The sequence below is a fragment of a genome, unplaced genomic scaffold, assembly GCF_019419815.1.
Source record: "Pyrus x bretschneideri cultivar Hongxiangsu unplaced genomic scaffold, Pyrus_bretschneideri_v1 Contig9, whole genome shotgun sequence".
In the NCBI taxonomy this organism is placed as follows: domain Eukaryota; kingdom Viridiplantae; phylum Streptophyta; class Magnoliopsida; order Rosales; family Rosaceae; genus Pyrus; species Pyrus x bretschneideri.
This window is the reverse complement of record NW_025999831.1, coordinates 6511863-6530580: the sequence shown is the minus strand read 5'-3', so window position 1 is coordinate 6530580 and position 18718 is coordinate 6511863. Positions and strand designations below refer to the sequence as shown.

Sequence of the window (18718 nt, the reverse complement as noted above, 5' to 3'; positions counted from 1 at the left end):
AAAGCTCTCACCAATGCTGCTGCAGATGTTGCATGGATTAGATTAATTTTGAAATATTTACAAGTTTTTTTGCCCTCCTCCCCAGTCTTGCATTGTGACAATATTTCAGCGTTGGCTTTGTCTTCGAATCCAGTTTTTCATACTAGGATTAAGCATTTGGATATGGACTTTCATTTTGTTCGTGAAAGGGTGCAAAAAGGAGATTTACAGGTTGATTATATCTCAACTCATGATCAGGTTGCTGATATTTTGACAAAGGGTCTTCATGGTCCCTTATTTGTTCAACATTGTGCCAATCTCAAATTGGGATTTCCCAGTTGCGATTTTTTTAAGGGGGGGTGGGGGGACGGTATTAAGTCATACTTTTTTGTGTGAGTTGATCTTAGAGTGCCATGTGTCACAATCCTAGAAGAGGAGTTAGTTAGATGATTAGCTTAGTCACTAAGCTAACTAGTATGCATAAATAGTGGAGTGAATGGGTTTGTAATGACGTTTTGCATACTGAATGAAATAACAACTTCCTTTCTCTATTTCTCTCTCTCTTATTTCTCTCTGTAAGTTTTTTCCTTGCTCTCCAAGGTTCCGTGGCATTGCTTCATTTGATCTGTTATGAATTACTGATGTATGTTTAAGAACAGGAAAAATTTCCCTTTCTAACCAACTACACCGAGGTTCAATCAGATAACCGAAGATGCAACCTCATGACATTGTGCTAGATTCAGCAGTACAAGTCATCCACCTCAGGAAGTTCCAAGGAAAAAAAGAGCGTTTGACACGGTCCTATTCAAACTATGCCCTTTGGAGGACCAGAAGGAAGTGCTTCATATCCGTCATGGTGCTTAATTGTCCTTTCGACAGGTATTAATTTGAGCACAACTGCATCAAGCATGCTAACTGATCCAAGTAAAATGCTGAGTAGCCATAGCTGCCAGCTTAATGGAACAGTACAAGCAAAAGCTCCCGAGAACTCAACCTGGAAAGCCGCTGTGCAAACCATGACGCCTAGGAATATCCAGCTGTCAAACATTCCGCGGAATATGTTTGTCTTCTCTATGTCACGACTGTTTATCTGATTAAACACCTGTTAGAACAAAAGAAAAGCAAGATCATACGTATGTGGGATTTTGAGTATTTCTACTACAAACTTTTGAGAAGCATTAGCTCGATCTCAAAAAAAAGACACTAGGGCAAATAAGAAACACGGGCCTAATACCAACTGCTTAATTTTCTAACCACAATCTAAACCGCATATAACTGACATTGACACCAAAATTGTGTGTGTATCTGTATTACTTCAGAATAATGAAATCAAAACTAGAAGTTATATGCTGGTAAGTATTAAACTTAACCATGTGGAAGATGCACGGAGAAAACTAGGGTACTGGTCAGACCGATCAAGTGTACCTGGCAAAACACGAATGCGTTGAATATGACAGTGTTAAGAACCTCAGTTGCATCTGAACCAGTAAGTCCTATTAGCTTCTTCCCAGAGAAATTGAGAACTCCAAGGACAGCCAGTTGATAGATACTCTGACCAATGATATTCCTCCACATAGCCTTTGTGATGAAGCTTGTACCCCTCCCAACTGGGGGCCTTTTCATAAGTCCATCATTTGGAGGCTCTGTTGCCAGTGCCGAAGCACCAAGAGCGTCCATAATCATGTTCACCCAAAGCAGTTGCACCGCTGTGAGGGGAGCAGATCCTGAAAGAAATGAGGAATTTGTTGTTTCGTGTCGGTTAACCTCCAAACAAATATAACGGAATTTCATATAAGAAAAATCTGCTGCACAACATACCCGAGACACATGCAGAAATAAAACTGATTATTAGAGCAACAACGTTAACAGTGCACAAACTTCTGAATGTTTATGTATACTGAACGTCCCCATCTGGCCACATTTACTATAGTTTTAAAATTGTCATCCAATATGATGACATCGGCACTCTCTTTGGCAACCTGTAACATATCCATGAATAATTTAGAATTGGAAACATTCAATTATCAAGCAATGGGACAGAATATACATTCTAAAGCTCAAAAGATGCAAAATGACACAAAATGGCAGTTAATATTCTGCACATTTTCCGAAAGATATTGTAAGAGATAAAATAAGCGCATTTTCCTAAAGACAGAAATTTTTTAATTATTAGTAGCTCACACACCCACAATAACTATCAGTATATTTAGTCCAGACTAAGCTCTCTGATCTACATGTAAATGGATGTGGAAATGATAAGAGGTAAAATAAAAAGAATTAATTAGAAGCAAAACATCACAGAATTGAAGAAAAAAGATCCCATGTGGCAGAATACAAACCTCCGTTCCTGCTATGCCCATAGCAAGTCCAATGTCTGACTCTTTCAAAGCAGGAGCGTCGTTAGTCCCATCACCAGTCATTGCAACTACCTCACCAAATTCATCCCTCAAAGTTTTTACCAATGGGTGCTTATCCAAAGGTAAAGATCGGGCTATTACCTTTATCCACACGAAACATTTAGAAAAAGAGAAAATAGGCTTCCATCCCTCTTTCTTTTATTTTATTGATTAAAACTTTATTTTTTTTACAATTTTTTTTATCAAAGTCCATAGGTTTTAATAAATATCATTATTTTAATAATAAAATATTTACACATCAACATAATTAATTTTTATTTATAAAATATGTTCATTTAGTGTTAGAAACATTACAATTGAGATATTAGAAGCTATACTTTGTATCATATTGTTTGGGCCCAAAATAATAGTTTGGGCCGAGGTTAGAGCCGTTTTCGGACAAGTAATCTTCTTCTAGAATTATTATGGACCGTCCAGTCGTCATGGGCCGTCCAGTCAAGATTAGCCGAATCTTATTGCAAGGCGGATTGGTTTAGATAAGAGTGGAATAGTGCAACAAGGAGTCTTAAAAGGCTTAGGAGATGAATCTGGCTTGTTAAAGAGCTTGGTTCAAAGTCCTATTGGAATTAGGATTGGCCGAAGACCTAATCAGATTAGGATGAGGAGTTCTAATCCGAGTAAAATTCTGGCTCGGTCATGAAAGGGGTTGCTATTATAAATAGAGAGGGGAGTGCACCCCTCCAATTCAACACACAAATTTTCCTGTGCAAAGCTTCTCAACACCCTTTGAGATTTTATCGTCTCCCCCTTTCTTCCTCCTAGATATCTTCAGTTTGGATAAACAGCATTATGAAGGCAACCTGCGACATCTTTAGTTTGGATAAACAACACTGGAGTCGTAGAATCAACCGATCAAGGAGCATCTTCAATTTGGATAAATTGCACTACTTCGAGACCGACTGGTTATTTATCCAAGTCTCGGTCAACAGGGACTTTCGAGTTCTTGTTGGTAGAGGTTATCTCATCAGCCTTCTCGGCGAAGTGAGGTGTTACAGGTTACTAGGCTCGGCACTTTGAACGTCGAATTGTTTTATGATTGGATATTCACAAGTGAGTTTCAGAGTTCGACATTCCGACGGTAGAACTGCATTTACTATCAAGGCATACATCTCTTTCGAGTACTTGTGTCCAAATAGCTTGGTGCCAGTTCGGCATACTTATACTCTTACGAATATAATCATCATGACCGAACCTAGCACTGATAATTCGTGAACTTCACAGAACTAGCAGCCTTGTCTTCAAGCTCTAGGACCCAAAGGCCGAGACATGTTCCTTCCTCGGCCGCAGTCGCAAGATCAAGAAGTCAGCAACGCACTTAGCGCAACATCAACACATTTTACTCCCCGGTCGAGCTCGGCCGTCAAGTTGGCACACCCCGCACATAACTGAATGACGAAGTTAGCTCATTAGTTACTTGGCCTGCGCGTCACGTAGGCTTGGTAGTTTTTAGGGTCAACATTTTGGCACGCCTAGTGGGACACAGTGTTAAAGCTACGAAGTTCATGACCATTGACACACGATTAGTAAAAAAGAGAACAGTCATGGGAAAATCAACGACTAATCTTCCAGTTTAGAACCCAAGGCAAAATGGCTTGTTACAGGCATAGAATCCTCATGTTGCCATAACACCTGAAGCCATAAGCATGACACGCCGAGAAAAGGAAGTTAACCTCGGTGGACAGCCTTATGATATAGAAATCCCCACTAAAACGACAAAAGACATTTTCATTGAAGGAATAGTGGAGGATTGTGATGAAGATGGTGGTGAAGCCTCTGATCCACCAACTAGGTCGTTTTTTCAACGATGACCTGAAAAGTAATCTCGGCAATTTGAACAAATGTTCAGCCGAGAAGTAAAAAGCATACTCGAAGAGATGCGCGATAATAGTGCTATACATAACAGGTTGCTCGAAGTACTGGTTAATAAAGCCCATGAGGGCAGATCCACCAATCGTTCCCAGCAGCCTCTACTTAGGAATAATCTGCTGCCATTGATACAAGCTGAGACATGATTTACTAGGCCCAAAATGATTGACTTAGAAAAAAGCAGCGGGTCAACTAGCAGATCAAACGCATTTGACCAGAGAGTAGAAATGGCATCTGTTGATATGGTTGAAGTTCAGAGACTGATTGATTCGACCTTGAAAAATGGGCCGAAGTTTCCAAAATTCATTCACCCATATCCTGCCTTTATAAAAATAGTTCGAGTACCCCAAAGGGTTCAAGATCCTGGACTTCAGCCTTTTCGCTGGAGAATCATCCTGATCATGGTTAGAGCACATAGCTCGATTCACGGCTTAGTGTGAGGACATTAATAGCGATTTCCATAAGATACGATTATTCAACTTCTTGCTAACCAGCTCAGCCTTCGCATGGTATATCCCTTCTACCCAACTCCATCCAAAGTTAGGATGACCTAGTTGAGAAGTTTCACAAGCAATTCTATCAACTAGAGATGGACGTGTCAGTATCTTCTTTGGCCAGGATGGCTCAAAGCGCTGACAAGTCGCCAATGGAATACCTTACGAGGTTTAAGTCAGCCAGAAACTGGTGCCGAGTACCTCTCCCTAAAGTCGAGTTCGTTAGGCTCGCCCTAAAAGGCTTGGATGTAAGGTACAAAAAGAAATTCCTAGGGGTAAATTTCTGGGATATGTACAAATTGGCTCAACACGTCGAGTAATATGACTATGTACTCTGAGAGGAGAAGATCTCAAAACCCCCATCCAAAGGAACGATCTACGAAAACCCTACAATCAGTTACGCATCGCCTAAAGGCGAAATGTCCCAGTATGCCAATATAGATGCGACCAAGATAGTAATCGATAAACCATATTGGATTCAAATTTTTGTTTAAGAATTCATCTTTGTTATATCCGATAGGATTGCTAGAATTTCTGGCCAGCCCTAGGCTGGCTGGCTGGCTGCATGCGGCCAGCCCTTTGGCCTTTTCAAATTTTGTGGGGCCCATGAGCCATCTGGCCTAACCCTCGGTTGGAAATGGTTTTTGGGCTATTTTCGGCCCTCTGGCCCTCTGAACCTTTCGGTTGGAAATGGCATTATGGTCATGACCATCAATTAGTTAAATCCACTTCACACGAACGAGGATCTCGGGGATCCTTCAATCACATTCATTCATCATTCATTATGTGGCTAGTTTTCATCAGGTATTGTTCATATTTAATTTTAAATAAAAATTTTACAATGATTTTTAGCCACATGATATACGATGAACGGATATAATTGGAGGATCCCTGAGATCCTTACAAATAGGATCTGGAGAGGATCCTCGTTCACTTCACACAACGCCCTTGTGAAAAAATTGTTTTTATTTTTTATTTTTTTTTTAATAAAAATACATTTACATTAAAAGCAGGGAATAAGTCGATATTGAACTCATCAGTAACGAAATTCAAATCTCAAATATCTCACTTATAAATGAAGAAGAATACTACTAAATAAGCTATTTAAAATTTGAGTCATGTTTAAATAATGTCACCATAGGGGCTTTTTGTGTCCAATTTCATTTGGGCATGTCCTTCAGTGGGCGTTGTCGAATTTGCATCGCTGCATTGCCATGCTGTGATTAGGCTTGAAGGAATGTAGCACTAGTCTTCCCAACTTGATTCATTGCCCAAACTACTGATTGGACTCGGAAATTTTTTTGAAATGTCATATTTCTTTTCAATTTGTCATCCAAATTACAATTTTAAATAATTTGTCATATTAATTTTTCTAAATCATTAATTTGTCATCTCAATGTTACTTCATTAAGTTTTCCATCCAAAATAAGTTATGTGGCTCGCACATTACTTATTTTCAAGGTTGTTTTGAACATTTCAATTCCCCTCATCTTCAAGATTATTTCGGAAAGTGAAATTTGATTCAAACCCAAAATTTTTCTTTCTGGACCAAACTTATAACTCGTTTGGCAACTCGAACTGTAGTGACTATTTCCATCGAATAAGATAATTAGTCATCAAATAGTACTAATTAGTCAGATGTTTGGTAGTCTACCGGATTAAAACATTGACTATTTAGTACTATGTTTGATATTGTACCGATCATCATACTGTAATTATAAAACTAATTTTAGATAGAAATTTGGGTGCCTCAACTTTCATTAATTTCACCCAAAACAAAAACTTTGTCATTATACTTCTAGATTTGCCCAGACCTGTACTTCTCACATAGAAAAGCCAAAAATTCTCCATCCTCCTCGCAACACCTTTGCTTTTCACCTAGCCAAATCCAAACCCAACTCATCAACCTCCACTCAAATACAACCAAAAATTACAATTGCTCAATCTTTACCAAGAATTGAAACTCAAAACTCAAAGCAGATCTAAAAAGAGGAAATCCTTCTAGCCACATCTCTTGTCGGATTGTTGCTATTGGGTTCACAAGAACACCATGGATTGTGGATGATAAAGAACACAGTTAGAGAGATGAGGAGGAATGGGTTCGATTCATAGCCGACTTTGATGTGTGAGGAGTTTGAGAGAGTAGATCTCAGGATGGGAGAAGTTAGGGTTAGGTTGATGGAGAGAGAGAGAGAGAGAGAGAGAGAGAGAGAGAGAGAGAGAGAGAGAGAGAGAGAGAAAGAGGGGATTGCTCTAGCCGTCACTTGCGAGGTAGGGTGGGTAGCTGATTATTTGCGTTTCTAATGCGCAGGAGACAGACTGGAGAAGGAAATAGAGAGAACGAGAGACACAGAGGAAACTCGACAGAGCGTATCGTTGCCTGACTAATTATACCGAGCCTTTTGAATGGATAAATAAGCAGGTGTGAATTGGAATAAAAAGATGAGACCGGATAAATTATACTAGTACTATTTAGTACATAATCACACCAAACACCTGAGATTGTATTACTTATCCTATCTGATCCCTTATACGGGCCAAACGAGACCTAAATGTTCTTCACCCCCTTACCAACCACCCAACCACACCACTTGCACCTCCCCTACCACCCACAATCAAAGACCCAAATTTCATTCACTATAAATCAAATAAGAGATATCATCTAATTAAGCCAATTTGTTTAATCTGAACCATTAAAACTAGTTCAATGAATATGTGTGCAGAATTCTAGTTCTTCATTCTTCATTTTCACAAAAATTCGACTAGTTTGTGATAAACCAATTTGAGATTGAAACTCAACGAGTTTAAATCATTCAATAGGAATGACAAAAGGTTTAGGCAGTCGATGATGTTTTCGTGGAGGGGTGGAGATGGGGTGATCGGAGGTACCTTCACTAATGGGATTTTTTTTTTTTTGACTTTTTCTTTCTAAACTCATTTAGTATATGGGGGTAAAACAGGAATTTCAAAATAAAATCATAAGTTGAGTTTAGAAAAAGAAATGTTGAGTACGATTAAAATTTTCCTATTGGAAATTTCAACATTATTTTGAACATTTCAATTCCCTCTTTTATGGATTTGAATGACTGCATTGAATTTTTAAATTAGTTAAAATTTATGTTTGTGAGCCGAGCCTAATGTCATTTTTAGTAGTTGACAACAAGTTTTTAAAATAACCATGCATGCTCTTTTTACTAGCCAAAAGTTTGGGTTCGTACTAGCCAAAAATTTTAATTCACATGACAAATAAAAAAAATGTATAACTTTATATGACATTTCAAAAAATTCCAATTAGACTAGAGTTCAAGGATATTCCATTATTACATCAGCAAAAGCAATTTTGAATAATAATTTGAAAATAATTCTACATACCCTCATTTATTTATGTCTCACACGCATCTCTAAGTTATCCAATTTAAATGCTAGAAATCAACAAGGTGTTTTTGTAGAGAAAATAACACGTAATTTCTGTTTTTTCTAGTGAAACTTTTACTCTACTGCATGTGAAACAACTGTTGCCAATCTAAAAGCAGACAATCAGCAGCTAACGCAGTGAAATAGAACAGATTCACAAAATTATACCAACACAATCAATTCTCTTAGATCAACAATTTCAATTTATAACCGTCAGTGAAATGCCAAATCACGAGGCAAATGATATGCAGATACTGCTGATGTATGTTTAAGAACAGCATAAATTTCTCTTTCTAACCAACTATACCGAGGTTCAATCAGATAACCAAAGATTCTCAATACATGATTTTGAAGATTCATTTCAAGCATCACAATGTGCTTCAAATTACTCCGCGGGTGGGGAATTCGTATAAGGAAGGATGCTACCGATCTGCTGACTCAACCAAACCTTTCTCGCTTTTGGAAAACAAAAACAAAATACCGAGCAGATCTGCTGAGTGTTTCGCTGAACCGTCTTAAGTTCCTCACCTTCAAAAATTGGTCTTTTGACCAACCCAAGACGTTGAGCAGCACAAGTCATCCACCTCAGGAAGTTCAAGGGAAAAAAGGGCATTTGACACGGCCCTATTCAAACTATGCCCTCCGGAGGACCAGAAGGAAGTGCTTCATATCCGTCATGGTGCTTAATTGTTCTTTCGACAGGTATTAATTTGAGCACAACTCCAACAAGCATGCTAACAGATCCAAGTAAAATGCAAAGTAACCATAGTTGCCAGCTTAGTGGTACAGTGCTAGCAAAATCTCCCAAGAACTCTACTATGATAGCCTGGAAGACTGCTGTGCAAACCATGACGCCTAGGAATATCCAGCTATCAAACATTCCGCGGAATATGTTTATCTTCTCTATGTCACGACTGTTTATCTGATTAAACACCTGTTAGAACAAAAGAAATGCAAGATCATACACATGTGGCATTTGAGTATTTCTACTACAAGCTTTTGAGAAGCATTAGTTTGATCTCAGAAAACAAACACAAGGGGAAATAACAAACACGGGTCCAATACCATCTGCTTAATTTTCTAACCACAATATGACTGACATTGACACCAAAATTGTGTGTGTGTGTGTGTGTGTGTGTGTGTTAATTAGGAATAATAAAATCAAAACTAGAAGCTATATGCCGGTAAGTATTAAACGTAACCAAGTGGAAGATGCACGGAGAAAACTAGGGTACTGATCAAACCAGTAAAATGTACCTGGCAAAACACGAATGCGTTGAATATCACAGTGTTAAGAACCTCGGTTGCATCTGAACCAGTAAGTCCTAGTAGCTTCTTCCCCGAGAAATAGAGAACTCCAAGGACAGCCAGTTGATAGATACTCTGACCAATGATATTCCTCCACATTGCCTTGGTGATGAAGCTTGTACCCCTCCCAACTGGGGGCCTTTTCATAAGTCCATCATTTGGAGGCTCTGTTGCCAGTGCCAAAGCACCAAGAGTGTCCATAATCATGTTCACCCAAAGCAGTTGCACCGCTGTAAGGGGAGCAGATCCTGAAAGAGATGTGGAATTTGTCATTATTTCGTCAGTTCACCTCCAAACAAATATAACAGAATTTCATATAAGAAAAATCTGCTGCACAACAAACCTGAGATACATGCAGAAACAAAATTGATTATTAGAGCAACAACGTTAACAGTTAACTGGAACTGCACAAACTTCTGAATGTTTATGTATACTGAACGTCCCCATCTGGCCACGTTTACTATAGTTTTAAAATTGTCATCCAATATGATGACATCGGCACTTTCTTTGGCAACCTGCAACATATCCATGAATAATTTAGAATTGAAAACATTCAATTATCAAGCAATGGGACAGAATATAAATTCTAAAGCACAAAAGATGCAAAATGACACAAAATGGCAGTTAATATTATGCATTTCTAGTATTCAGTAAAACCCCATTAATATTTAGTGAAAACGATACAGTAACAGGCAAAATAAGAGCATTTTTCAAAAGATGGGAGATTTTTAATTATTAGTAGCTCACGGACCCACAATAACTATTAGTATATTTAGTCCAGACTAAGCTCTCTGAACTATATGTAAATGGATGTGGAAATGATAAGAGTTAACATAAAAAGAAATAACTAGAAGCAAAGCATCACAGAATTGAAGACAAAAATCCCATGTGGCAGAATACAAACCTCTGTTCCTCCTATGCCCATAGCAAGTCCAATGTCTGACTCTTTCAAAGCAGGAGCGTCATTAGTCCCATCACCAGTCACTGCAACTACCTCACCAAATTCATCCCTCAAAGTTTTTACCAATGTGTGCTTATCCAAAGGTAAAGACCGGGCCATTACCTGTATCCACATGGAACATTTAGAAAATTTGAAGCATCTTTGGATATATATTGAGGGTGAAATTTTTCAATGCAATTGTTCACTAACCTGAATCCTCGGTATCACAGTTTTCATCTGCTCAAGAGACATGCTACGAAACTCAGGTCCTTCTATGGCTATACCACCCTCTGTGAGTATGCCACATTCTTTAGCAATGGCTTTAGCTGTATTTATATTATCACCAGTTACCATACGTACAGTGATTCCAGCAGCTAAACAAGTCTCAACTGCCTCCTTGACCCCCGGGCGCACAGGATCCTTAATACCAACAACTGCTACCAATGTATAGCCATCATCTGGGATGCCACTTTCGATGGAAGAGTCATCTATATCCTTGAAAGCTAAGCAGAGAGTTCTCAAAGCTTCACAGGCAAAAGTATTTATGACATTCGTGATATTCTTTACCATTTCTTCGGAGAGATAAACAGATTCTCCATTAGAGTCAATGTACTTGTTACATATTCCCAGTACTATTTCTGATGCACCTTTGCAAAACGCTCGTTTTCCACCATGAGGATGAACTACAAGAACAGACATTTTCTTCCTGACAGAATTAAAAGGTTCAATCTTAAGAATCTTTACCTCTCTGCGCAGGACATCAAAATCGCCACCTAAAAGTAAACCGAACTCTAGCAATGCTGACTCCGTTGGTGTTCCCAAAATGGAGGTCTTTCCATCATCCTTAATAACCTCAGAACTTGTATTTTGAAATATAACCTGCAAAAGGATGCTTGATGCTCCAGATATTTCTGATGTCAATGTTTCTTTACTGTCATTTTCTTTAACATCTACAGATTGTTCACATATCCATACTTTGGTAACTACCATATGATTTGTAGTTAATGTTCCTGTTTTATCTGTGCAAATACAACCAGCAGAACCCATTGTCTCACATGCTGAGAGATGCCTTACAAGTGCCCTATCATTCATCAATTTTTTCATTGCAAAAGCAAGACTCAGCGTCACTGCCAATGGTAATCCTTCGGGAACTGCAACAACAATTATAGTTACCGCAATAGCAAAGTAGTTCAAAAGTGTTACGGCGTCAGTTGAAGACCAATCAGTGATCTCGTTGTTAAGTCCTTTTGTCACCAAAAATCTTACCGCCAATACCAAAAATGTCAACACTGCAAAAGTCAAACCAATTTTACCAATAATTGTAGCAACACCATTAAGCTTAACCTGCAGTGGGGTCTCATCTTCTCCTCCTTCACTCAGCGTTTCCATCAATTTTCCCCATTCAGTCCTCATACCAACTGCAGTCACCAGCATTTTACCTGATCCATCCTGCACTGTAGTTCCAGAAAGAAGAAAAGGCTTCTCTTCATATATATTCACCGGCTCACTCTCACCTGACAAGCTTGACTCATCAATCAGCAAACTGTACCCTGATATGAAAAGTCCATCAGCTGGAACTACATCCCCAACCGACAAATGCACGATATCTCCAACAACCAAGTCGTAAATGGAAACTTTTTGTCTTTTTCCATCCCTAGTGACCTGAACAAAAATCTTTTCTTCTCCCTGTCCAAATCCTTGAATTGCAAAGACTGCTTGTAGTCACTAATGGCAGTAACTGTAACCACTAAAATTATACTAATTACAATTCCCAGACCATCGTACATGCCTTTGGGCCAGCCTTCAGTGGCAATTCCAACTCCAATTGAAACCACAGCACAGACCATAAGGATCATTAATGTTAAGTCCTGTAGTGCTTCCCATACAAACACCAAAAAAGTTCGAGGAGGTTTCTCCTTGTAACGGTTTAAGCCATAAACATTTTGTCTGATTGCTATATTACCATCTTTGACACCTTCATCTATCGAGGCAGAGACTTTCCTTAAAATCCCATGAATTCCACCATGGCTTTTCAAGGCCTTAATATCATGGGCACGTGTAATAGATGCAAGTTCATCTGGGTGAATGCTGAAACCTGCCATTCTGGCATCTTCTGACAGCTTGAATTCATGCAGACCTGGCTTTGCATCAGCTCCACGATCAACAGCTTCACAACATCACAAAACAAAGAGAGAAAAAGTATTCAATACAAGAGATCAGCACACACACAATCAATTTTCACTTGACCTCTAAATTTAAAGATGATACCATCAATGAACTGCAGTGCTGCTTTTTGAACATAAAGAGCAACTCGAATCTTTTCCTGGTAAATCAAATTAGAACAACAAAGTCAAAAAAAGTAATGATAATCATGTCTTTCAGAGCTATATTTGTAGGAACAATTAAATGACCAAAAACTTCAACAGACAATAATAGTAACTGGCGGCTGTATACCTACATAGATATATAAATTAGTAATCTCCAAAATACATAGCTTATAACTACATGTGTGTGTCTGCAGTTCTACACACATTATATGCAGTTATTTCTCTCATATGGTTCTTAAATAAAATCATCAACGAAGTCACACTAGCAGTTGTTAAATCAGATATGGCTACTCTCAATGCAACTCAGCTGTCTGTACATGAGAAACATGACCTCCTTTAAGGAACTTATGAGAAATTTTTTGTATGCTGGGTAATAAAACTTCTTGTCAGGTCTGAGAACACAAACATTGACAGAAGTATGAACAAAAAATCGAAATCACCAAATGGAGATCAACTGTTGAGAACTAGAACAAACTAAGTTAATATAATTTTAAACCAAACCAAGCAATACATTGTAAATAAGTAAATCTGTTTGCCTAGCTACTAACAAATCAATCAGAAATGATCTGTTATTCTACAGGGATTCATACGATACGTACTAGAAATTAAAAAAAATTGAACATTTCTTTCTACATTATAGTAAGAAGAATGTCATTTCAAAATAATCCATGTTGGCAGGTCGCATTACATACAAGTTTCGTGTCAAGTAATAGTCAACCGTAATATGTTAATTTTATGTTGGTTTCGAGTATTGTTTTTAAATGCCGACAATCTATTATTCAGTACTAAAACTACCAAAGCAGTGTCTGCAGCGTGTTTGTGTGAGAACCGTTATCTTCCTGAAATTTGAACAAAATAATAGTTGAGCATGACCCAACACTTGCAACCTGTTTACGGTTATAATTAAACACGACTTTAATGTGAAAACAATTACTTTTAGGAATTTAAAATGAAGGACAGCACGTGACATCAGAAGAAAAAGCAAAACTGCCCCATAATAATCAAATTAATGCCACGTAAGTATCAGATATTGGGCGGGTCATGTTTCAAAATTAACACAATTAGTCATAACAATTACATAAAATTTCTATTGACCCAAAAAAATAAAAAAAGTACATAAAATTGGAAATAAACATGGTATGCATGTGATTACTCACTACAGAAAGAGAAAATGTTTGGGAGCTCTAAAATTAAATACCTTTTAATTATGACTACTAATATTTTAGTTTAGTTATCAATCGAAATGTCAAAGGATGAACTAATATAATTGTTACTAAAACTCAATGTTACTACGACATTGAGTGAGACCAATGTTTAGTTTTAGAGGCCGGTGTTATAAATAAGCTTTTTAATCTTGCGATATTCTAAATTATTATAGTCTATCAAGAGAAAAATTGAAACTCGAATATAAGGCAACGGCCCATTCTACCTCGACCAAGTAACTAACATACCCATATTTGCAATACGTCTTATACTTCTTATTAAACAATAATAATAGATTTGTTCGATTAGATATTATATTAAGAAACCGATAGAGTTTAACTTACACCGTGATGCAAAGGTAATACTTAATAACAAAATGATTTAAAATAGCAATTATTATATAATAATTAGAAGATGACCAAGTACACGTCATCCAACATAAACAAATCTTATCCTAATATATAGGGTGTCCAAGTGGGTGAATAGCATCAATAAAAAAATGGGAAGTGGGTCTGTCACTACGTAACTTGAGGGGTGGGAAAATGGGCCCGTGATGCTAACCCCACTTTCTAAGGATAAAAAATGAGCACAGAGTCGTTGTTTGCCCCTACCCTAAAGTCATCTTTTCAATTGTACAGTTAGATCCTCACGAAAGTTCCTAGAAATTTCCTGCGTTGCCGTTATTGGAAGATGGACTCAGAAAGTCGCTTTATTATATCTACCAGCAATCGAGTGCGTCATCTCTTTTGTTCTATAATAATTTTCATTTAACCAAAAAGCAAAACAAAACTAATGAACGAGAAAAATCCATTGAGCAACACCGACCAAATGGACCAAAATGAAAAGAATGTGTCAACGGATAATGGAATCGAATGAGACCAAAGGTGGCCGGGCCTAGCAAAATACCAGCATCAACAATAAAGTTAGCCTCCCCTTCTCTTAATCAAAAGAAATTTTTTCTTCAACGATGGTAGGTTTCCGAAGTTTGAAAACTTTGAATGAGGCTGATCTGTTTCTCCATTTTTGTTTTTTAAAATATGATATTGTCTACCATAAAAAGAGAGCATTAACTTAACCTCACAATGAGTTAAATTCAAATTATCATCAAAGATGTGGTTCAAATTCGTAATGGCTGTCCTCAAGAACTAATGCATGTGGGACCACCTATGCTTAGCGCATTGTTAGCCGGAGCTTTCTACTGTTACAAATTTGTTCAAGCATGTGATGCCAGCAAGGCCCAAAGAAATCCATAGCTCCCCAACCTGTTTGGGAGCCGAGAATATCAAAGAAATTAAGAAACTCCGAGTCCTCCAAATGCTATCCTAAATCTCAGCCGTTCGGTTCACCACGACGATTTAATTCAGAAACTACGTGTTTAAGACTAACGATCGGTCAAAATTAGCAAATCAAACAGGAATAATAATATCAGGCAAAAGCAAAATGCTGAAAATCGTTTCAGTTTCTTTTGTTTTCCGACCATATTTTCTCGGCAACCAAACAACCAGGCGACCAAACAGATCTTCAAAACGCTTCGTTTTCAATTTTTCGTTTCGTAAAAGAGAAGAGTAAAAAACTGCTTAGAGAGGGAGAGACCTGGATTTGACGCTTCTTCTTCTCGGCCTCAGATCGCTTGGCAAGATCGGCGACGAATCGGAACCTTCTGCGAGGGTTTTTGACGAGCGCGACGGCGTTTCTCCATCTCCTTATAGCCTCCTCCGACGGATTCTTGTTCTCCACCTCGAAGTTCTTCAAGTAATTCTCCATTTCCACACTCTCTCTATTATTTCTCACAGCATTTAGAGAGAGGGAGAGGGAGGCGACGACTTAGAGAGAGAGAAAGGGAGAGAGCGAGAGTGGAGGTCAAAGGCGTGGGAGTTGCTGCCCTTTTATATTTACAGCGTAATTGTAGAGAGAGAGAGAGAGAGAGTGCAAGATCTGAGACTGTAAAAGATAAATATGCACAAATAGGGTTTATTAACTTTCGTTAGGTCTGCTATGTATACACTAAGCCCCTGTTTGACAGATCGGATAAAGGATCGGATAGGATTAGTTATACGGATCCGGGTGTTTGACGTTCACTCGTACTAAATAAGCACCGGATTAATTTAACCGGTCGGATAGGATAATAAGGTATACACCCGCTTAATAAAACCAACCAAAACGTCCGGATTATTTAGTCGGGGAAGAAGAATATGGGAGAGAAAGGGAGGGAGTTTGGGGGGTGTGGCGGAGAGAGCTGGGGAACAATTATTTGGGATTCTTCTATCGTCGGGGAAGAAGAAGGGAGAGAGAGGGAGGGTGTTTGGGGGGTGCGGAGAGACCTGGGAACAAAAAAATGATTTCATTTAAAAAAAAAAATTTTTAAAAGTTTGATGTCTCCTATCTAGTATAATATCAAACACAGTATAAATAATACGATCACTAGTCCGATACTGCACCAAACACCCGACTAATTTAGTCAGTACTATCCGGTGGCTATTTATCCTATCCGACAGAAATAGTCAGTACAGTCCGAGCTGCCAAACGAGGCCTAAACAAACAATAAACCGTATATATGTTTCACGACTTAGTGCTCTTTTATTCTTCGTTTAGTGCAGCCTTAGTCCTGTTTGCGTTCATTCCCTAGTAAAAATCAACTGAAGCTATTCTTTTATTAGTGAAGTCACCAAAGGGTTGTTTGGCATTTTGATCATCGGCCTGCAAAGTTCTCATTCGATTCCCACATAATCGTTCCGATTAGTCCTAGTGCTCCTGCAGATCATTCACTCTCTCTCGGGCTTAGTCTGCGGCCATCTTCCACAAACTCATGGTCCACCGTCTGTTATGATTGCAGTTAGAGTAAAAAGGATAACATATATACTTGATACGTTAAAATACTGTCACATTATGTATTATAATATACCGAAAAAAAGCTATATCCATTTTTTGTAATAAAAAAGGTAAAGTTTTATAAACTACTTTAAAATCTAGAACGATTACACTTGAATTTCTACGAAACTTGATCATGGGTACGTTAAATATCCTTGGTTATTTTGCTAGAGTATTAATTGACTGTGGTGCTACACATTCTGTGATTTCTCATACCTTTGCTCAAGTGACGCAACCTCACCCTACACCTCTAGGGTATGATTTAGAGTTCGCTATGCCTAGAGGGGAGAGATGTATTGTTGATTGTGTGTATCCAGGATGTCCAGTGATGGTGGATGATGTTATTATGCTAGTTGATCTTATCCCATTAGATATTGTTGACTTTGATGTGATTTTGGGCACAGATTGGTTGCATTTCAATCGTGCCAATATTGATTGTTACGGGTAAATAGTTACCTTCCATCGTCCTGGATTACTTGTGGTTACTTTTGTGGGCAAGTAGAGTGGGGTGAGACATGGCGTTATTTCTGCTATGTGAGCGAAAAGGTTGTTATCGAAAGGTTGCCAGGGATACTTAGCTCATGTGGTGTTGAATGATGCTGCTCCTAGTAGTGTGGAGGATGTAAAGGTAGTCAGGCATTTTCCTGATGTTTTTCCTGAGGAATTATTTGGTTTGCCGCCAGACCGAGACGTGGAGTTCACCATTGATTACTTCCAGGTACTAATCCTACATCCTTAACTCCTTATCGTATGGCTCCTGCTAAGTTGAGGGAATTGAAAGTTCAGTTATAGGAATTAGTGGATCAGGGTTTTATTCAGCCTAGTACTTCACCTTGGAGAGCTCCAGTGTTGTTTGTGAGAAAGAAAGACAAAACTTTGAGGCTATGTATTGATTATCGGCAATTGAAGCGGGTAACAATTAAAAAATCATTATTCATTGCCGCGTATTGATGATTTGTTTGATTAGCTTCGAGGTGCTTGTGTATTCTCCAAGATTGACTTGAGGTTTGGATACTATCAGCTGAAGTTTAGTAGGGAGGATGCCCCTAAGATTGCTTTTCGGACTCGTTATGGTCATTACGAGTTTCTGGTTATGCCATTTGGATTGACGAATGCGCCAGCTGCTTTTATAGATTTGATAAACCAAGTATTCCAGCCATATTTGGATAGGTTTGTTATTGTCTTCATTGACGATATTCTGGTATACTCTAAGTCTAAATCGGAGCACGTTCGACATCTTACTTTGGTGTTGAAAAGGTTAAGGGAACACCAACTGTATGCTAAGTTTAGCAAGTGCCAGTTCTGGTTAGATCAAGTAGCATTTTTGGGGCACGTCATTTCAGCTCAAGGTATCTTAGTGGATCCTCAAAAGGTGGCAGCTGTGGAGAAGTGGAAACAACCGCGAACCGTCACTGAGGTGAGGAGTTTCCTTGGTTTAGCAGGGTATTATCGACGGTTTGTTAAGGATTTTTTTGTTATTGCTTTACCACTGACGAGCTTAACGAGGAAAAATGTTAAATTTGAGTGGGATGATAATTATGAGCAGAGTTTTCAGTAGTTGAAGTATTGTCTCACTCATGCACTTGTTTTGGCACTCATGGACGATAATGGTGATTTCGAGGTCTATAGTGATGCTTCCTTGAATGGTCTGGGATGTTTGTTGATGCAGCATGGTATGGTAATTGCGTATGCTTTACAACAATTGAAACCTCATAAGTTGAATTATCCTACGCATGATTTGGAGTTGGCGGCCATCATCTTTGCATTGAAGTTGTGGAGACATTATATTTATGAAGAAAAATGTAAGATCTTTACAGATGATAAGAGTCTTCAATATCTTTTCACGCAAAGGGATCTTAATCTTCGTCAGCAGAGGTGGTTGGAACTACTTAGTGATTATGA

General features: G+C 38.4%; 1 protein-coding gene and 1 pseudogene across 1 annotated transcript; both read right to left on the bottom strand.

The window, feature by feature from the left end:
* Positions 1-713: 713 nt before the first annotated feature.
* Positions 714-3205, bottom strand: LOC103953233 (annotated as a pseudogene).
* Positions 3206-8350: 5145 nt separating this feature from the next.
* LOC103953205 (putative calcium-transporting ATPase 11, plasma membrane-type) lies at positions 8351-15858 on the bottom strand. The gene is given in 8 exon segments (XM_009364943.2): positions 8351-9104; positions 9428-9726; positions 9822-9993; positions 10383-10541; positions 10629-12097; positions 12100-12585; positions 12687-12741; positions 15542-15858. Coding segments are annotated over 8 exon segments (3117 nt in total). The 5' UTR covers positions 15713-15858; the 3' UTR covers positions 8351-8798.
* Between the last annotated feature and the right edge of the window lie 2860 nt (positions 15859-18718).